This window comes from Chamaea fasciata, unplaced genomic scaffold (genome assembly GCF_029207755.1).
Source record: "Chamaea fasciata isolate MVZ Bird 193981 ecotype frontalis unplaced genomic scaffold, bChaFas1.0.hap1 SCAF_4, whole genome shotgun sequence".
Classification (NCBI taxonomy): domain Eukaryota; kingdom Metazoa; phylum Chordata; class Aves; order Passeriformes; family Sylviidae; genus Chamaea; species Chamaea fasciata.
Window position 1 is genome coordinate 12,735,177 of NW_027094089.1, and position 22,875 is coordinate 12,758,051.

Genomic DNA, 22,875 nt, shown 5'->3' on the forward strand with positions numbered 1-22,875 from the left:
ACCTGGAACTGGTGGAGATGACCTGCACCTGCGCCCAAACCAAGCACATGGAGATGTGCATGCATGTGCCTGTGTGCGCACACAGGGTACGGCAGCTGCCTCCATAAATGTGCCTTGTGCAACACAGCAGTGACACTGAGAAAAACCCTGGAAAGGGAATGAGCTGCTGAATGGGAGACAAAAAAGAATTAAATCTGCTGTGCACGCTTGTTATAGACAGCTAAATTTTTAGGGTAAGCTTTAGTTATTAGTTCTGCCTAAAAATGAAGAAGCTAATGTGTAGCATGTTCAAGCTGCAAAACTTGAGAGTAAACAGTGAGTTAAGGAAATGTCATGGGTATCTAGTCTGGATCTCTAGGGTGCTTTACCTCTTAAAATATAACACTTATTTCCTTATATAAATGTTTTAACATGCAAAAAGGGCATCTGGATGAATACCCTGAATGTTCCTGTTGCAGCAAACACAGCCCTACTGCTTTTGGGGTATCTAGACAAGGATTCTAAGTCATATTTTCCCAAGTTTGGTGATGAAAGCTTAGGGTGGCTCCCCCCATGCACCTTTAAACGTGTTTATATGTGTGTACTGGCACATGCAGGTGGGTATACTGTGATTTTTTTAAACTACATATATTCACTATAAATTAAAAAAAACCCAAACAATATCATGGTAATAAAACCCAAAAGAGAAAATAAAACAAACACATACGAAGAGAGAACAAACCTCATTTTTAGCAGAATCCAAAATAACATCAAGATTGCAAAGATCAGATTTTTTTTTTTTTTAAGTTTATGATTGATTCAGATCAGGCTCTGCCATATTCCTGTTCTCTGGAAAGATAGGTGGAAAATTGTTATTAAAAGTCGCTGGAAACTCTAGCATGGCACTGGCATTTTGATAGCCCACGTACGAATTAAACAGCTGCTGAGGAAGTACTTGGCTATCAGGCATCTGCACAAAAGCCCCTGACTGTGTGGTAGGGGGGATTCTTTGGCCAACTAGTTGGATTTTAGGTTCCCTGGGCTCCAGTTGTTGCTTGCTTTCTTCGTCCGTGTCAAGATGGGTTAGCTTTTCTATCCACATGCGGAATTTCTCCTCTGTCTGCCTCTGCATCTCGGCAAAGCAGTTCATGGCCTCTTCCAGGACATTGCCTATGCAGTTCCTATCCCACATGGTGCCCCTGTCAAGCAATCCTGGAATTTCCCTGGTCGCTCCTCCAGATCCCCCAGCACGACTGAAGCCAGCTTTAAAGACATTGAGGCCATTTGATAAGACATCATTAAATAAGAACATAATATTGTTTATTAAGGCATGTTAACTGAGGAAAACAACTTTTCTAATTCTGCCTCTTGGATATGACAACAAGAGAGGAATGAGCATATATTAACCAACAGTATTACTCTTACAATAAAATTTTACACCCACTGAGGTTTTAATAGAAATTTTAGCATCAAAATTATTTTTATTCTTGAAGTCTCAGACAATTCTGTCACAAAGGTCTCTTTTACTATCAAATTACTCCAGTTCCCTTGCAATTTCCTTTGATTTCAGTTGAAGATGTCAAAAACATTATACAATAACATGTTTAGTTCTATTAAGCTGCAATCCAAAATGCTATTTTTTAACTGAAAAACCTGAATCATTATGTGTATTTTACTTACTCACTTGGACCCTTTTATAAACGGGCTGTTAAACACAGGTGGAATTGACCCAAAGCTCTTGGCTTTATTTTGGGAAGCACATAGAACACACGACACAAAACACAAAAACACGGGGGGTTATGTGAATACTATGCCAACACAGGAGGGGAGAGCATCCTCTGCCAGGCATGACAGACACAGCTCCATCACAGGGCTAACCTGCATGCCACAGAGCCCTGACCAGCCTCACACCAGACAGGACCCTGCCCTGAGCTACCATTCCTACAGCCAGTCCCAGGCAAGGCAGAAAACAGGGAATGGTTGGAAGCAAACTGTTCTGCTTCTAGCTATCCATCAAAATGTATGGTGGAAATGACTGGCTTTGGGATTATCAGGAAGAACTGCAGCAGCCAGAAGAGAAGGACAATCCTCATGGCCTTACTCTACATATCAATAACAAAAGGCAGTGAAATCTGTATTTTCAAGTCTAGAGTTCACTCAGGAATCACCTAGGAAGCAATAAACCCCCAAGAAAATGAGGCTCAGTACCCATTTGAGGAATCATAAACAGTATGTGCATGCCACCCAAACACACAAATGTTACCAAAGGTAATTCCAAAACAAGACAAGCATCAAATTACACTACACAATGGTACAGAAGATGGTAATTTAGTATCTAAATATGAAACTTGTGGCACCCTCTAGCTTAAGAATGAGCGGAATCATTGCACAGCCTAAGTAAATACTTACCAAAAAGAACCTAAGGCACTAAATCTTTATTGGGATTTCACTGAGTACATGAAATTACGGTATCACTTAAACACTGCATTCTTTTTAGGAGCTGTTTAAGTGAGGTATACACAGATCCTTCAGTAACAGCTAAACAAAGCCCAGGGTTATTGTCTTATTTCTGAAGAGCATTTTTTAAGTCTTTCTTGTCCATCTGTTTGCCTATCAGATATTCTGGAAATTCAGCATTCAGGTCCTCTGCTAAAAATAATTACTTTATAGCAACTAATTTGCATCCCTCCAACTGCATTTTAATTAAAATCAATTAAATAAAATGGTACCTTTTTTTCTAAAACATGGCTTCTTCTGTATTATCAATAATTTTTTCCTCCCTAAAAGAAGTATTTTTTCCGTTCATTTAGTTCTAGTACTGAACATCCAATATGATTCTGTTTATTTGTCTTTAGTCTGGATCTTAGCTTAAACTCAAGGAACTAACTTACAATCTTTCTGATTTCCACAGACATATTAATATGTAATTTTTAATTGCAATTTAAATAAAAACTATTGATGGTGATAAGTGAGACAATCTTCTCAGGTTTTTAAAGGTAAGAATGAACTAGAATGGTCAAAGTAGACAAAATTGTTTCATAAACTGAATGAAGTATGTATTGAAATATACATAACCCTGCAATACAAATTTTAAAAGGCATTCACCACAGAGTATCTATGAATGCTACAGCTATTTTGCTGCAGCAGCAGCAAAACAATGTTTTAAATGCTTCCCATGCAGTTACTACAACAAGCCGTATTCAATCTTCTATTTTAGGGTTAAACCCCCCCCAAGCCTAAAAATGCATTTTTACATATCAAAAGTGCTAGCATTTATTTAATTGGTCCCTCTTCTGTCTATAAACTTTAAGCGATAGGGTTTTTTTAATTATGCCAAGTTTAAAGGAGAAGAAATTTGAGGTCACAAAAGGATCAGAATCAAAGATTTCTCTGTCATTTTTAAGACAACACCTCCTGCAAAACAGCACCTAAGAAACGCCCCAATGCTGTCTTTTTATGGTATTTCTTAAGTACAATCTAAGTTATAATCAAATCCAAAGTAATTTAATTTAGGAAGTCTGGCAACATAACAATGTAAGATATGCTTCAACTTCATTCTAACTAGCAATGGTTGGTTCCTCTGTGTTATTCTGCTGCAGACTTCCAAATTAGTATCTTAGAGCAAATCATTCTTAACAGACTACTTCTTTTTCCTACCTATTATCTATAATTGTCATTCTGAGTTACTTGAACCAAATTCATCCCTTGCAGATGTTTCATCCAAGATCAATGCATAGTTATTAGGAGGCAGGAATCTGTGCCCATCTCCTTGGGTTCGCTGCATATTTTAAAAGTCTTCTCTTTTTTTTTTTTTTTTTTTTTTAAAACAAAGTGAGATGCAGCTTTTTCAACATTAACACATATTTTTGTGATAGCCTAAAAACATGAGTCATCCCCATTTCAATGATTTTTCTCAGTTGTAGAAAACACAATGGTGGTAAAACGCAAAATATTTTTGTGTATTATTTTTGTTTCTAAAAATCCCTTACTTCTTCCAAAAGAGAAGTGTTTACACAGCAACAAATACTGACTGACTCCCAGACCTGCTCTCATGCCAATTTCATTCAGAGTTAAAACACAGTATCATATGTCAAACTGTTTAAAGAAAAAACTTCATATTACAGCAGGAAGTCTAGCAGAATCTATTTCAGGACTACTATGCCATGTTTATGTGATGTTTAAGAACAGCAAAATCTTAAATGCCAACAGAGAGACTCAGTCATTAAAAGATAAAAAATTGTTCCTCACCTGCAATAATCCAAAAATCACAGCATTTCCTGAAATAAGGAGCCAAAGATTATGACTGCTCACATCAGTAAAAAGGTTCTCAGGAGCACCCCTGAAGTTCAGACTGAACCTGTATTTTCAGGTGTAAATTAACACCACAGGATGCATTGAGAATACTGTAAATTACATTGTGCTGAGCTTCTTTGCAGCTCTCAGTACCTGTATTGAAGTACCACCAGTAAAATCTTGACTCTTCAATCTTTCTTGAGCAGAAAAACAAGCCTGACACTATTTTGATCCACAGTACATTTAAGTTCAGCAGAGAGACCTGACTATCTATTGTACAGCTGCTCTGTTCGTAACTTCGTGGCATCATCATCACGTATTTCACTGAACATTTTCTTTACCTTACAAATTTAGCCAAGCATATTTCAGAGCCAGTGACATGGACAGTTTAAAAAAAGGTTTATTTAAACTATTGCAGTATTTAAATGGAAGCGTTTTAATGACACAACATGAAGGACTACTGTATTCTCAAAATGTGGCGATTCAATTTTTCAGATCACGCAGAAGCAAACTGCCTGCTGTAACACTACCTGTGTTGACAGCTTAAGAGTCTGTAACTTTTGTCACGACAGCCAAATTAGCTGGCACTAAAAATTTTAAAGTATCTCTGTTGGCAAAGCTGTTTTTCAGGCAACAGAAGGCTAAAAATGAAAATTATATGAAAATAAGTGATGTTGAGTAAGTAACCAAGACTGCAGGTGAATGTCCAAACACAGACTAAGGGAAACACATGCTGCCTGTAAAAAACTCTTCTGCATCAATATGTACAGGCAACTCTTTTAAAAGTAAAGGCAAAAGTTTTTCATGCTTATGTACTGACACTGAAGTCAAAGCCTTTAGTTTTCTACTGTGTGCAGAGAATGCTGGGGGCCTGAAATTCCAACAATGCTTTTTGATACCCTGTATTGTTTTCTACCTACACGTTAGCTCCCTCAATTTTGAGGCTATTCACAGTGTTTTGGTAAGTGCACTAAAATGGCTTTCTAGCCAGAAGAAGGAACTGAGTCCTTTGCCAGCTCCAGGCAGAGGGATGGCAGATGGCTTGGGAACCCACCACTGCGAAGGAGCGCTGGGAGTCCGACCAGACTCGCAGCTCTACCACAGCTCTGAAAACCACAACGTCTCCTTCACCCACAAGCAGCACAGGATGCGTTTTTTGTACAAACGACATCCTTATCTCCACAGAGGGTGTTTTTCTCTCACACTTGGAAGGCATTTCCCACAAAGCAAAGCCGTTTCTATTTAAAGGAAAACTGCAATGTGGCAGGTACGTATCGCACCCTGTTTCACTGAGAGGACAGTGCAAACCTTTTAATGTCTTAAACAGAGCTCACCACCGAGCAGACAACACGTACTGTGAAATAAGAAAAAATGTTAACGTCCCTCGCTTGGGATGGTTTGTGCACTCTTGTACTGCAGGTAAAGTGGGCCTTGGTGTAATCGTCACTAATAGTCAAGCTCTTCATGTGATGGGATCCTTTCACCAAAAGCCTCTCATGGTCAGGAATGAGAGTCAAATACAGAAGCGCACAGGCATACACAAAAAATACCCTGGAATGGCTTCAGGTCCCCAGTAATGGCCCTCAGAAACCTAAGCAGACCTGAAAATACCATTTGGTGCCATTCTGGGTCACAAGGTACTTTCAAGGCTTAAAAAAAGAATGTGACCTGAGGGACTTATTCTGTGTGTTTTGTGGTTTTTTGAGAGGTGGGGAAGAACCTGTCCCAAAAATCAATTAAATAGTCTTCTTCAACAGGCTTTAAATTTGGCTTAAATTGCCCGAAGTGTAAATATTATAAATAAAAAGGCTAAAACTGTGAAAGCTACAAGACTGACTAACTACTAAATTGGTAAAAAAAAATCTATATCTCTATTAAAAGTTTACTACACAGTAATTAGAGGAAGATATTATGCCTTTTCCAGACATTCTAATAATAAACATTTACTTCCTTTGTGCAACCTGCTTCCTAGCAGGTGTGGGAAAAATGCCGATTTTCATGGTGACAGCACCATCCATAATCAACTCAGTTAAATCTGTTATTTGTAAAATCTAATGCAGTATTTTAATAATTCATCTAGAAAGCATTAGTTCAGTAACTTAATATTGCCGTTTTCCTTTAAATGTTCTTGCCCTATGTAAGATGCCATTTTTCCCAAAAAGAAAAAACTTCTAGCGCAACAGGCAAAAAGGCATGTAACCCAGTAAAAATTGGCAAGCAAAAAAGTTTATTTTTATGGATTTTATTTCTGATTGCCATATGATGGTTCTATGGTATAATATGCTGCAAGAATAATTCACACAAAATCCTATCCACAGCACTTGGACTAATAAAACAATAAAGACTCAGCAGACAAAAACCTTGAAGATTCAACTTTCTTTTGCTAATAAAATGACGCTGATAAAATGACAAGAAGGCCCCTATAATTTGCTGCCTCCCTTCTTTACACAGATGTGTCAGGAAGTTTAAAGCGTAGAAATTATTGATCCTAACAACATAGGAAAATGGTAACAATTTTGTCTAAAATGTTGAAAATTTAGATGTGAATACAGCTTGGGCACCTGTGTAATCATACCTGTATCCTAAAATAGGTGACCAGCTGCAATCTGAAAGAACTTAGAATAAGGCTAAGCAGGTTTGTCATGCACTGACATGTCGAGCTGAAAGCACAGAGTAAGTGCAATAATGGCCAGGGCCTTACTGTTACACAGGCAAGAGGTGCACCGTGCCATTTCTAACACAGCTGCCAAGCTGTGGGCTTTATATATTAAAGCAAAGCTGGCCACTTATCTTAAGAATTAGATTATCACCATCTAAGGGGATTTGACAGCACTGATGTGAGTTCATATAGGCTTACAAAGATCTGAAAAATCCAGAATTCAAAGGTAGTCCTTCCTCCCATTTACCATTTCTATGCTTTGCTGGTGTGCAAAAGTGCACAGGAACCTCAGAAGAGATTTTTAAAATTTGCCCACATCTTGTTATTACACTGCAGTCTTCAAATTTACACAGAGCTGCAGTTCTCCTGGGTTTTTCTCAAGTGTCAGTCATCTAACTTAGCATGACAGCTGAGAAACGATGTCAGGCGTGTTACAGTTCAGTTTAAAAAACATCCTCTACCTGGTATCTCTGCAGTGATTGTCTTGCTGCTCCCTGAAACCTCTTCGTCGTCGTCTGACGAGCTCGTGCTGGAGTCACAGGTCAGGTCACTGTCGCTGGTACTGCTGTCCTGCAGCAGGCTGTACTTCTTGCGAGCAGCAGCCTCCCGCTTCTGCCTCAGGAGCCGGATCCTCTCTTTGTGCTTTTGGCTCCGATGACCCTTTACCTTGGTAACTCGGCCGTTCTGCTTATCGCTAGACTGTCGGTTTTTCTTGGCAGCCATTGTGGAAGTCTCACTTTCAGACCTGGATCTCCTGGATTTCCTCCCGACCGCAGCCCCGGACACCGCAGAAGGGTCTCCCTCCACAGCGGCTTCAGACTGGCAGGGCTCATTCTCCTCTGCAGAAGACAACGTGTCTGAGTCAGCCAAATGCCCACTGGAGGAAGGGGAAAGCATGCAGTGGTTAGAAGAGTCACTCTCATAAACTCGGCCACCCGCTGGCTTGTCACTCTCCGTAGATGCCAGCTGAGACTCCGAGGAGTCCCGCCTCAGTTCCATCAGCAAGCAAGGCATGGAAGAGAGCACTGCAGAGTCTGCTGCAGTGGGCACACTGTCTTTCTGACATTGTGTTTCAAGTTCTATAGGCCTGTCTTCCTCGGGAGCAGTCTCTTGCTTTTCAGAAATCTTTGGTGGAATTTCTGAATCAACAAGTTCTTCTGCCTTTCCTACTGCCTCCATCTTCATTGCAGAGCAAGGTCTGTCCAGACTCAAAGCATTGAGCACGTTGTCCAGGAGGCTGGGTAAGCTAGACGTGGTCTCCAGCAATGCAGCAGCCTGCACAGGAACAGAACAGTAGGAAAGAATTACACAAGTAACTCAGTCTGCTCTTCACAGTGTTACCTTAAACAAGTCACTGCTTTCTGTTGCAGACAGAATGGGTTTACAGAACCCCAGAGTGGTTTGGGAGGAAGCTTTAAGCTCATCCAGTGCCACCTCCTGCCATGGGCAGGGACACATTTCACTATCCCAGGCAGCTCCAAGCCCCATCCAGCCTGGCTTTGGACACTCCCAGTGATCCAGGGGCAGTCACAGCTACTCAGGACAACCTGTGCCAGGACCACCCCACCCTCACAGCCAGGAATTCCTTCCCAATATCCCATCTCTACCTGTTCTCTGGCAGTGAGAAGCCATCCCCCCTTGTCTTGCTCCACCATCTGTGTATCAAATCCCCCCCTCCAGCTCTCCTGGAACTCCTTCAGGCCCTGTCAGGGGCTCTGAGGTCTCCCTGGAGCCTTCTCTTGTCGAGGTGAACAGCCCCAGCTCTCCCAGCCTGGCACTACAGAATAGCATCTTATTGCTCAGCATCATGTTCTTAATTGACCTTTTCCTAGTGAACTCATCCTGTTACACTAAATTATTCCTTCATTTACACACCCATGAAAAATGGTACTGGAGTCACATTGAATGGGGTTCCCAGAAGAACCATTATGCATGGGAACCTACCTACCAAAGACTTATTAAATAAAGAAGTGCTACTGAATTATCAGAGACATAGGTAAAGCCTCTGGCTCCAGAGGCGTTAGCCACATGTCACACAGATTACTCTCACCAGAGAACCACCATGCTGGTGAGTCATGTAAAGATGTTTTAGGAATATCTAATACACCATTCAGGAAGTCCTTGAGTGTCTCCCATGCAAGCCCTGGTTATATGAGAACCTCAAGGCTGACTTAGTTTCTCTCAAATCTGCCAGGAAAGAAGCATTAAATAGTAGGGGCTGCAAGCAAGAAATATTATCTACCCACACCAATATCCTACATTTTACTTCAAGTTATAATTCAGTAAATTGCATTGCTTCAGTGCAAAGACAAAGACAAAGCTGTTTATCTGATTGATAACTTGAACATTATCTACCCAAAAGTACCTGAAGCAACTTCAAGGAAATTTTCTCGGAGATATCAATAGTTACCATTTTGTCTTCATTATTCACACTTTGCCTTTTACCTGAATTTTCTCTTGGAATACAACACAGAATAAAGATCTTTCAATTACCACATCCACTTAGAGATGAACAGCATGGAACAAATCCTTTACAGCTTCAGAAGTACAGTAAATGATAAATTTATGGCACTTCAAAAAACAAAGTATAGGCAAGAAAACACAGCAGTGAGATCTAATCTGAAAAACTGCATTTCTGCAGAGAAGGCCAATCAGCACTTGAGCACTCTGAGGAAGCATGGATGGTTCAGAGAGATTTTTCTGTACCCTGAGAATCCTTCTTCAGTTTCCTGATCTATCCCAAGCTGCCTGTAAGCATGTAATTGTATATATGCATGTAATACACAATATAAGGGTACTTCCCTGCTTCTGAAAGGTGCTGTGCAAGGCTCAGCACTGTCTGGTGTGCCCTAACCCACTCTGAAATTTCATTTTTGAGAATAAGAAAATAAGAGTTCATGCTTCCTTCAGGCTAATGAATGAACTGCTGTATAGTGCAAGGAAATGAGGAAAATACTTATGGAGGAGAAACACCAGCTAAGGAAAGAAAGGTTGGTTAATATAAGACATCACAAGAAAGATGGAGACAACAAAACCCGGCCTGCTATATATGGGGGAAAAAAATCCCAAAACCCAAATCCCAAACAATAAATCAGCATTTCCCTACCAAAAACCAGAATAAAATGCATATTGTGGAATAGAGGAATATGTCTATCAGGAAAAATATTTGTGCATACCTGCGCTGAGTAACCCTCTCTTGAAAGCAACTTCAAAGAAGACTTTTTGGAGACAGTAATTTCATGTAAGCAGTGAATATCACGAAGGAACAATCTATTTCCAAGGCTACAGTAGAGCACAAACAAACCCAAATGAAGAATACACACGTTCTGAGACATAAATGCATGTCAATAAAATCTTTATTTCTATGTAATTACCTCACAAACCTCTATTATCAAATAATTCTCCTACTATACAGGTAAGTAAAACAGATTTGATGATAAAACAAGTAGAATTTGTATTCTCCCTGCTAGTGCAGTGCCCAGCTTTCCTCTGGCTTTCATTTTAAAATGAAAAATATCTTCTCTAAGAGTTTTGAAATGTACAGACAGGGAAAATATTGGTTGCTCAGACACAAACCGAAAGAGTATTAGCGGGCCAAACGAAAACATACTTAAATATTCATATTAATAACTGCAGAACAGTTTCTGCACTGTTCAACCTTTTAGCCTAGGGAGCAAAAAGAACAGAGCTTGACAAGAAGCTAAAGGGCAGCCAATGACAGCTGTGGACTTTTTTCCACAAATCTCCTACTTGGAAACATCATTTACCTCACAGCTCCCAAAGGGGCTGTAACAACACCCTTCCTTCATTGCACTTGCCTTCCCACCTCTTTGGTCTATCAGCAAGAAAAAAATATGTTTCATCTGCACATTGACACCTTGCTAACAGCTCAATTACAATGATTTTACTGGATTTTTAAAATATTAAATGGGATCTTTAACTACTCCAACCACACTGGTTCGATCCCTCACACAGTGATTGTCAGTGAGTTGGCAGTAGAGGAGTGAATAGTAATTTCATGACACTGATGTGTTTCCACGTATATAGAAAAAATCCCACTTTTTTTTTCCTGGTAAGGTTTGTACTCTACAGGTCCATTGAACTGGCTCTTTAGACATCACCAATTCCATTATTTATATATATATTGTCTTAGGTTGAAGTATATTCTATCACCATCTTCATGAACTGTTGAAACCAGGTGAGGCAGTGCTCCCTGCCTCCTCCACTCTGGATTATCTTCTGTTAATGGGCCCATCAGCACCTTTGCTACGCAGCTCACAGATAACCCCTTCCTGCACTACCTCCTGTTAATGGGCCCATCAGGCCTTGTCACATGACTCACCATCCCATTGTGAGATGCTCTGCCCAGAGGGAGGAACCAAGCATTCCAGCCTGGATATAAGCTGAAACTCTGAACACCAGAGGGCGCTTACCCACTGGATTCCCAGAGGACCCGAGCTACCAGACCTTTCTACAGGATCACTGCTTCAGGAAGACCACCTCATCTGGACTGCTTCCCTCACTACGCTCAGGTTGTATTCTGACTCTGTCAGTGGTCTTTTGTATTATTGCATCTATTTTATTTTACTTTCTTTCCTTTTTTTCCTATTAAATTGTATCTCTGACTTGGAGCCTCTCATTGGTTTTGCTTTCAAACCACTACAACATACATACATATATATTTAAACCAGAGCTTTGCCTTTCTCTCAGTGGGAAAAAAAAAACCAAAAACAAAACCCACCCAACCATGACTCGAACAGGCTTTGCTGCAGGGAAGAACACAGTCAGTTTGGCAGAGAATATCTATGCCAAGGAAATCCTGATCTCAAAGAAAGAAAAAAAAGTCCCAATTTAGTCCTTCATGACAAAACGTACAGAACAGCAAGAAAAGATTTTACTGAAAAACTCCCATTCCTTTCTTACCACTCGCCTGTCTAGTAACAGTACTAGAAGAGGAAATCTCATGGTGGTACTACTTTTTCTACTGAAATGAGAACACAGCACTGAAAAATACGTTGTGATGCTTACAGACACAGATGGATACCTAATTAGACATTGATCAGAAATGGCATTCTGCTTTTACTGATGAACAGATACCACAATGACAATTTTAAAAGGCAATTTTGTAAAAACCTATGTGCTGGATTTTTCCAACAGAAAATGTTATTTTCCAAGTCACACATTGAACATACCAGTGTGCAGAAACCATTAAATTATCCTGGGAAATATTTTTCAAATCATGGATTCATTTGTAAAGGCACACAATTTGTACACTAGGAAATCTGCACATCAGGGAAGAAATCCAGAAGGATTTTGAAGGTCAGATTTACAGAGAGAGCCCAGCCTCTCTGGGTTTTGTCCCCATTCTTTTCCCACATAACTGTGACTGCACGATCATTCTCCCTCCTGTGCACAGAACAGGCTCATTCTTCTGTGGGCAGACTCCTTTCAATAAGCCAGCAGAAATCAAATGAGAAAGTAAGTGACATTTTCTGCCAGAGCTTGCAGGAAGGACAGAAGGGAGAGCAAGCACAAATCATCCCTGTAGAAAAAACCCACATCGGATTAAAAGCTGCCTGCTGTTTTGTATCATCACACCTTGAACTCACCAGTTCTGCCTAGACAGAGTGTCCTGAGTGTTCCTTCACGGCACTGTTTGCTCTGGGAAGAAACTTTTGTAAATTAAAAAAAAAAAAAAAAAAAAAAAAGATTAAGAGCAAAAAGCCTCAGAGGCGATAGTAGCTTCCTAAAGAACAATTTTTCATGTAATATATACTATGGCACAAAGACATATTAAAGATAGCAGGTTTCCCAGAGCAGAGTCTCAGGCATCAGATTATAAAAATAAATAATTTAACAGAGTGTTAGAGCAGCAGATCAGCTGTGTGTCTCTGGAGAGGGACCCTGAACAAAGAAATAAATCCCCAGGAAATTACACAATTTAGGCACTCACACATCTTGCCTGCACCTCTTAGTTCACTGCTGATTTTTGGGGCCTTGCAACACTTTATTGGGTTGTTTCTCCATGTTCAGCTCCTGTGGAGATGCAGCTTCTGCTGGTGGTTGTTGCCTGCTGATCTCTGGTTTTAACTCCAGGTGCCTCTGCTCCCTGGCAGAGCAGACGGGACTAAAACAGCCCCCACACAGGTAAACAGTACTCAGTAGCAACTAAAACATCCGTTTGTTATTGATGTCCTTCCCACAGCACAGACAAAACACAGCTCTGTATCAGCTATAGGGAAGATTACTAAGGAAGTGAATGCCATTCAAGAAACACATTTCTACCTGTAAGTTCACAGTTTAAGGTTGAAGGCTTCATCAAATCCAGCTACTCAGGCCAAGCCATCAACATACTAAATAACGTATCATATTTCAGCAGCTAGGATGTTACTCATTCTACTTACAACTCACTTAATTAAGCTGAACAAGGAGTATCTCACAACAGCCTGAAATACTTAATAAACCCCATGACACCCTAACCTTAATTGTACATTGTAATTTTAGGTGTTATTGAACTGACTAATGAAAACGAATGCCTAGCTTGTATGAAGCAAACCAGCTCTTCTTTTTCTGAACCTATGGACAGGACAGATTCTTCTTTTGGAGGTACTAGTGTTCTCACAGCACCTTGCTGGAAAACTCGCTTTAACTTATTACTAACACATTTCCTCTTAATCACAGTCCAACAGACCACTTCTTTTTCCTGCTTATGGTCATATCACCTTCTTATGCCAATCCTAGCAACTGCTGAAATGAAAAAAATTATCTAGCAGAACACTGCCTTTTAATGCCTTTCAGTTAGCGCTGAAACAAAACAATTTGAACATCCCACCTCCTCTCACCACTTACCATTCATCTGGAAGCCACAATTTTCTTTAAAAATGAGAAACTGTACTTATGTTATTGCAGCAAGTAACATTGTGTACATTCTTGAGGCTTTTGTGACTACAGAAATGAAAAGCACTGCAGTGCTGCATACAAGCTGTTCAGAATACACAGTTAACTACAGATTGTTCCGTATCTTTCCAACCTCATAGTTTCAGGGCCACAGAAGTCACTTTCATCTAAATCTGAGTACGTTTTGATATTTATGAGGAACAAAACACTATAATGGCTCATTTTTACACAAACAATTATTTCCATCGCCAGTGGATTACATTATCTCCCATTTACCCAACAGAGATGGAATAAATCAGAGGTGTGAGAGTGGTAATGACAAACACATAAACCAGAGGCCAATAAAATTATGTAAAGCAGCTGACTATTTTAAAAAATGTAAACACAGAGACAAGCTCATTAAGAACTCTGACTCAAACACTTGACAGACTGTATGTCTGAGGAGGATAGGTTGGGAAAGGAGAGAAGCTGCACACAGCCTGAGTACTGAAGAGTTGACTGTAATGCACATGTCTGCACATAACACAGGATAAATTTTTGGCAAAACACAAAGTTAGGCCCTCTTCTGACAAAAGGATGGGTAACTCTGAAGATGTGAAGTGCTAATGAACCTGTCCACCTCTGAAGCTTCACCAAAACCCTTTACAGGTGTAGCTGTGTCTCAATCACGCTTTTTTCCTTCTCAAATCACCTTCCTTTCCATTGAAAAGAAACGCAATTAATTTGGTGAACTCATCAGTGACATTTTAGTACAAAAAACCACAGAGATATCAGTGAATCACAGAATGGTTTGGGTTGGAAGGTACCTCAAAGATGATCCAGCTCCAATCCCCTGCCAAGAGCAAGGACACCATCCACTAGATCAGACTGTTCCAACCCCCATCCAGCCTTGCCTTGGACACTTCCTGGGACAGGGCATCCAGTGCCAGGGCCTCACCACCCTCACAACCAAGAATTTCTTCTTAATATCTCATCTAAACCTACTCGCTGTCAGTTTAAAGCCATTACCTTACACCAGACAGAAGAATGCTTAATTAACTAAAAATTAATCAATTCAAATAATCAGACATCAGGAAAGACTCATCTGCACCCAGATAAATGTAGAAATACCAATGCTTTCTGGACTTCCCAGCTTGTTCAGCTCCTCCCGAAGATACCACACATTCCTTTTTAAGTGTCACACAAAACGGTGCACTTAAAACAACAGAAATGAGACCAGCACTCAGTCAATTTAACTCAACACAGTTGACTCAGCTCTGTGTGGATGTGTGTGCATGATGCTCCACAGCAGATTTTTCATAACACTGAGCCACCCCCACAGGGATACTGTGTAATTTATATAGCGTTCCTTTGAAAATGCTGCCCTAAAGCTGACTCACTGGCATGCGACTCTACCTAGGGCACATTTCTGGGAGTGGAGCTGGATCTTTATCAGATGATTCACAAATCAGGCCTGGTAGCAACCCCAAAGAATACTACCCTTCAGAACTGACAAAACAAAAGAAAGGATTAAACTGATTCTGTGTTTCAACCGGTTTTGCATAAATAAATGAAGGTTAAAAACAGGTTGCTCCTACTGAGCGCTCAACAGGCTGCATATACAAATTACCGAAGACCAAATACAAATTACAAGTGTATGTGCTAATACAAAGCTTTGCAGAGCATCCTTTGTGATCTTGAAAAGCAGTATTTTTTAATCCTACATAAGAAGCAAGACTGCACATTTAAATACAAGTTTTTGCATTGTAATGCTTAATGCACATATTCTGCCTCTTTCAAAGGACACTCAAGTACCAGCTAAGGTTTATTTCACAACTCCACGCATAGACTTCCGTAAACACTCACCAGCTGCACTTGGAATGCCACAATAAAAAAATCACTGCCCTTGCACACAGATAAAAGCATGCAGGATTGGCTGCACTTAGCCTTCTAAGAATCTCTTCTCATAATGAAACCATTTCTCTCAAGGACACAACAATTTAAAGTCTAGAAAGTTCTCTACTCTAAAAATAGAGGGGGCATATCTTTGTTACTACCTGTTCCTAAAACTTTATGTCACTTACTTTTACTTTTTTTTTTCCAATTAAAAAAGTGGAAGAAATCAATACAATCAAAGTTCCCTTTTCTCTTTGCTACACCAGATTTTGCCGATCACCCTACAGAGGATCTTCACAGGGATGGACCATCTTTTTCTAAGATACCGAGTTTAACAGATTTTCCCACTTTACCTATCCATTTCTGTTTCTTGAACAAAATGGGTTCTGTGCTTCCCCATTATATATAAACAGATCTCCTCAAGAAACTCTGGTCTATTCTTCTACCACAATCAAAGCAATGCTCACATAAAAGCCACATTTTTAATTGCTTGAGCACCACGTAACAAATTATTTCTAATTTTCAGAGCAGAAGTTAGGAACATTTACCTGAGCTATCCTGAAAGTAATCAACATTGTGTCATTTGCCAACAGCTCCAGCTGGTAGATCAGGACAATTGCAATGCAACTTCAAAGTAGCAAATCCATCTCAGCAGTGCCATATTCACAGAATCATAAAGGTTAAAAAATACCTCTGAAATCAAGTCCAGCCTTCAACCCAGCACTGCCACCATGTTCACCATTAAACCATGTCCTGAAGTCCCACATTCCACAGCAATTTTCCAGCATCTCCACACCTCTCACAGCTACCCAAAAGCTCAAGGCACTGAACTAGACTTGCTCTGGGTTTATGACAACCATTTAAAGAAGACAAGTTATGAGACACTAAGTAACTCTACAGTTTGTAAATACTTTATGGTCAGACGTTTTTTACACATCTTTGCCATTGGAACCAAACAAAACCGACACTCAGGTATTTTAAAGTTTCAAATGCTTTAATTCAACACCAATGGATGTTTCTGCCATAAGGTATAGGGCATTAAGATACCCATTCTATGGTCTGACCATCAGGTGACACATTCAAATTCTACAGAAGGCCTGAAAAGGAGCTGCAAGCTCAACAAGCCCTGATCTCAAATAATTTTCTTATCCACACAGCCACTCATATTTTCACTTGCTTCTTTAATTCTTAAGCTAGTAGCGTCAAATCTAAATATTGCAATACAGATTTACAGGAGGTATACCACTGAAAAATAAATGGTATCAGTACACTAAAGGCAAAGTCATGCAGCATTCAAATGATGAAATTTAACAACTGTTGGGCTGCTCTTGACACCAAATGACCAGCATTAAGACGTGCCCATTGATTTCAGCATCCACCAGATTGTTAACGATCAACAGTGCAGTCTTTCCATGTCCAAAGTGCTCCTAAAAGAACAAAGGATTCATGTCACAGGTCTCAGTAGGAAGCAAACACAGGTTGGTTCTACAAATGAACAAAAGCTACCTTGGGTATTTAAAAAAGAAGAACAGACTGGGTCAAAAGCCAGTCACATGTGTGACTGGCAAAAATGCCTCTAACATGGGCTTTACTATCACATACTTTCTACAGTATTTACTTCCAGTTGGCAGAGGAGAAGAAATTTGAGCTCTACTTCAAGACAACAACAGACAGGCCAAAAACCAGACGTTTCTTTCCCACAACACATAAAAGACTTTGCATGTATTTGACTGCAGAAATTAAATAACAGTATGTAAGAAGATACCAAGTTACTAGCTACAAAAAGAGAAAAAGAAAATTAAAAGGCAGTTTTCAGAAGTACCATGCAAGCACGTACTGACAGGAGAAAAAAAAAACCCTAAAACCAAAACAAACAAACAAAAATAATAACCCCCTCTTTCCCCTCCTCCCAAAAAACCCAAAAAACCCCAAAAAAACAAAACCAAAACAAAACAAAACAAACCCAAACAAAAAAACCCACACCAAACAAGCCTTAAAATGCATCTTTTACCCCAAGATGTCTTACATTATTATTCCTGTTTGGGAAAAAGTGGCTCAGCTGGCAGAACTAACGTTTGCAACAGGAGACATAAACTATATAAACAGCTTTCCCAGTAAATGGGGAGATGGGAGAAAAGAAACGAAAGAGCATGGAGCCTGGGTTATCAATTCAACCACATTCCATTAATTCAACACAGCCTTATCTCTGCTGGCGCTTTGAGAGTTCCATATAGACAAACAATGAAATCCACTACAAGTTTTAAACAGTAAAAAAACCCATTCTGATCTTGTAAAACAAACAAGGGAAACGGGGTGTCTGTTATCAAACTCACTTTAAGTTGGGGTGAAGTTTATAACTAATTATTGAGGGCTTATGAAGGTAACCCTGGCAAGATATTCAATGAACTTCCTTAGCTTGGTTTTATTCAGCAATTCCTGCATTTTCTTTATTACACTGAGTGGGTCCAAAGTCTGTATTTTGCATTTAATAAGATGACTTGCTAACAACAGTAAGTGGAACCATGAAAAATAGAACTTCACCTTGAATGCTTTCTAAACCCAATAATCAAAGAAATACTTGGTTCTTTGTATAGATTCTGCACAATGCTACCAAAAGGTGGTACCTCCTCTGGAGGAACCGTAGTTACTCACAACAGAAATTGCACTTATCAGTAATGGGCTCATGTGCACTGCTACCCAAAAGACCATTCTTTCCCATAAGGGCAACTTCATTTCCAAAAAACCTCTAACCAAACATGATGAGGACCCCACAACCATCATTTCACTCAACTTCCTTCACTACAAGACAGCCTTTAAATCATTGCATTTCCAACCACAGGATTAGTAGAGAGCTTCACTGATCTATTCTTTACCAAGATTTTCCCCCTAAATTGCCAGATTACTTAGAAATGTCCTTCTGGAATGATCTGGCATTCCAAGAGAACATGAACCAGGAGAATGAGCTGAGGAGCCAGGAGAATTACCAGCTGATGAGAAAGACAAAGTACAAGAGAACAGCACTGGTTCAGCCCCACCTTGCTATCAGGACAACCTGATTCTTTTTTTCTTCAAATGTTTGACAGTGCTATTGGAGCACCAGCCTCACACTGGAACCACGGAAATGCAATAGTCCCATGGAAAAAAAAGCTACTGAAATGGTAATTGTTTCATCATGCAGACAACTGGTATTACAAAGTCTGGTTCTTAGTTATTCCCAGCTCTGCTACTCTGAGTCACTTGGCCTGTGCCCATGTTGGATGAATGGAACTGAAATCTGCCTTCTCTAAAAAAAGTTGTGAAATGCTAAAGATCAAACATCATGAAACAAGACAGTACAGCAGAGAGGTACCATGAGGAACACTTATTCAATCAAAGTCTGGCTCTTCCTCCTCATTTTCAGGAAATTTTGAAGCATCACACAGAAGAGCATCTTGCAGGACACTGTAGAATCCTCACTATAATGTCAAATCCATGATCCACACACACTGAAACAAAAATGTTAGCTTGAAGGAGTCTTCAAATACTTGCATTTAATTAAAAAGTGACCACCTGCTACACTTATGATTCAAAAGTTGTCAGATTGAGTATTTACAGCTTCTAAGCTGTTTTCTCAGAGACCAAATATCACAAGGCATGGTAAGGCTGAAGCCTATATGCCATTCTGCTACTTAGATCAATTTCTGAGCATTGGAGAGAGACTACATGGTCAAATTGATACAAAACCCCTGAACACCTTCTTAAATAAAAAGGGATATTGGGTGGAATCATTCTGAACCTAAAGCTGACACACCTCAAGACCATGGGCAAGTTACTGGACCTCCTGGAGCAGTCAGTAATGCATCTGACACAGTGTCACTGCAACACCTGCACTGCTGAGCTGCATCTCATTTCCAGCCCTGCATGAGTAACCCGTGTGTGCCCCAGCCGCAGGAAGCCAGTCACATCCACGGAGAAACTGCTACAGGCTCCATTCACGCCGATCAGACATGGGGAGAGGCAACACTAACAAGTGGGAAGGGGGCAAACACAGATTTAAATTTGAGCCCTTAAACAGTAACACTGAGTAAGTGATGAGGTATCAGTCACTCAGCTTAGCTCAGAGACATACTACATCAGAGAAAGCAACAGCACAGGCTAATGTTTACACCATATGCACATTTTGATTTACAATCCCTTTCATCCAGTTCTCTTTTTGCTCAAAATCGCACATTTGTGGATACTGTGTTCCAAATCTCAAGTCACAGACTCAGAACTGCATTATGTATTAAAAACCTGGAATAAAGATGTGACAGAAAGTACAATTTTTGTGGTGATTTGTGTTGTTCAAGCTCCCTGCAATTAATATCTGCTGCCACAGATTCCAGGATCGTAAGTTTGGCTGCTCCTGAATTACAGTGATAAAGTTAAAGGCTGAACTCCCATTCATGTGCCGAACACTTATTTTAGTTCTGGAAAAACAAAAGTTGTTTCCTTTCCGCATAAGGTCATCTCAGACCATCAACACACACTGTACCACACTTTATCTCAGAGCTCTTTCCCAGCACTATGCCTGTTCCCCTCTCCCAGTGCTGCTTAATTTTCAGTTCTCGTTGCCACCAGTAATGTACAAGCCAGCAAAAGTTTTAGTAACTCTTTTCCAGAGTACAAGTTACACGCTGGCAATTGTGGTATTTAAATCTTTTACTTTGATCTAATAAATGTGTTATTAAATCCAGTGCTCAGTTTCTGTCAATGGTTGCATTTTTCTAAGCCATTCTGTCAACTGCAGATAAAAACACAGAAGCTGAGATTGACACAGACCCAATTCTTTCAAAAAGTACCATCAACACAAGTTTGAAATGTTAATGGACAAGAATGTGGCAGTTGCTTGGAACTATTTACTTGTTTGAAAAACTTTCCAAAGCTTTCATATTGCTAGATAGTTGGTGGTGTTTTGGTCAGAGGGTAACCAGAGAGCTGGATCACTCAGTGTGCAGCCCCTTCACTGTGTGTATGTACAGACCCCCCATCTCATTAACAGATGTTTCAGTGAGACGTTGATACATAGGCAGGTCAAAGATGGCACATACATCCTTGGTGGTGGAGGGAGTTGATGTGATAATACACAAGAGAAACGGAAGAAAATAAACAGGATCCAGGCAAAGAATCCTGCATTTTAAAGGGAAATATACAGCAAGAAGAAGGAGGTCAGGACAGCCAAGGCAATTATATCTTGTTGCTCTGATTTATACCAACTTATCTCCCTAATGTTTGATGTCCAAAGCCCCATATGATACTTACTCTTTGTTCACTCAACCTTAACATACCCCATTAATTCCACCCCCTTCACAGTGCCCACTTGTCAAAGGCACCCAAACATCCTTCCTACCTCCACTTTATCAGCTAGAGCAGGGCAACATCTTCTGTGCGCGGTGACCGTTCTCAACTGCCTTGTGGGTAGCTTCAGGTTCCTTCCTGTTTCCCCTCCCTCCAGCTTAAGGCACACACTCCTGGTTTGTGCTCTGTGATTCCTTCTAAGAAGGTAGAGATGACCAGGCTGCACCGTCACACAAATCACACGCCTGGATGCGCAAGGCCACAGTCCTCCCTTCTCCCTGACTTCTCACTGCACCTCCTCCACCACTCCAGCAACTGAGCTGGAGAGCAAACAGAAATAGTCCACGCAGTGCAATTAAAAAATGTGAGTGTTTCAAAATGAGTCAGAACTGTTACCTTCATGTACTCAAGCAGAAATACCAGCTGCCCAGACTCAGACACCACCTTCCACCACCCTCTGCGTCCCTGCCCTTGGTTCCCCAGACAGAGCACCAATGTCCCTGGTAAGCCAGAACCACAGAAAACTGCTTTTATTGGCTTTCAGTAGCCACATAACCACCCCCTTTGGAGCGTGCCTGGAAAGAGCCAGCCTTCTCTAGATCACCAGAGGTGAGGAATACTCAGGAAATGACTCTTAAGAATCACTGCTGCTGGACAGATGAGTTCCCCACACTTCCTCTCAGTGCTTTGCTACCATGTGTATATATATATATATACACACATATATATACACATATATATACATATATATATATACATATATGTGTGTGTGTGTGTGTGTGTGTATCGGGGGACATCTGGGTTTAGCAAACACATGACAAGCAACTCACTGTTCTCCTGAGAGTTTGTTACAGACCCGTTTCCTCCGCAGAGGCCACATTACCCTTCTCCAGGGCAGCAGGAAAAGCTGCGCTGCCCTGACACCCTGGCTCCCAGCACTTGTACCAAAGGAACAGCAATTACATGTGGTAACTGGGGCAGGAGAACCACATGGTGGGTAGCTCAAAAGAGCACCATGCTCAGTTTCCACCTCAAGGTCAAACATTACGTTTTTAATAGACTTAAGCAATGTTACTTGCTTTAAGAGACACATTTCAAATGTAGCATTTGTTTGCTGTTCCAAGGGGAGAGGCATTACTGTTTGTATTTAAATTTTTAGCTTGAAAAGTGGAAATAGTTTAGCCCTTACCTATAAGTGAAACTATTATTTGGTCTGATGCTTGACAAGTATCAGAGAAGATCTAAAACCAAATAAAATCTCTGGGAGGTGGAATTAAAAGAAATTTTACATTTTTAAAGAGATGCTCAAGGGTTCAAAGATTTACTTATTCATTCACTTTTAAAAGCTAGAATCACTTGTCAGGGGGAAAAAAAATCAAACAGGACTGACTTCTGCCACCTTGCCACACAAGTTTTTTTCAGCTTTTGAAGTGTTGTTAGGTACTTTGTGCTGGTTTAAAGTGCATAACTAGTTACAACCACGACCTTGTTTAACTAAGTTATTGCAGTTATAGTTTCACCAGGGTACCTACAAACTTTAAGGCCAGTTGCCTTGTTCCACGGTTAAGAAACTAAGACATAAATACACTTTGATGCTACTTAACAAGGGTGGAAACAAAGTAAACCTAAAAATAACCCCAACACACTAACTAACAAAACCCTCCGTTCGTTCAGAAAGTGGCCTTTGTTGTCCAATAACCTCCAGGCAAAGAAAGTTACAGTACTGGAACTGGGGAAATAACTAAAATATTACAAGTTTTAACAATAGTTAAAATATTACAAGTCCGCTCAGTCCCCCGTTTTTTTCGCTTTTAAAAAGGAACAAGTAGCACAGTAAAATTTTATATTCCCCTCGG

At 40.3% G+C, this 22,875-nt stretch overlaps 1 protein-coding gene across 3 annotated transcripts in view; it reads right to left on the reverse strand.

The window, feature by feature from the left end:
- Positions 1-22,875, reverse strand: part of ARK2N (arkadia (RNF111) N-terminal like PKA signaling regulator 2N) — a 44,952-nt gene that overhangs the window by 21,439 nt on the left and 638 nt on the right. For 2 of the 3 annotated variants that reach the window (XM_066180865.1, XM_066180866.1), the window contains exon 2: positions 7,393-8,206. In XM_066180865.1, coding sequence (XP_066036962.1) covers positions 7,393-8,116 — 724 coding nt within the window. In that variant the 5' untranslated portion in view covers positions 8,117-8,206. Of the gene's footprint in view, positions 1-261; positions 1,243-7,392; positions 8,207-22,875 lie in introns of those variants that run through there. The other variant, XM_066180864.1, reaches the window with a different exon arrangement.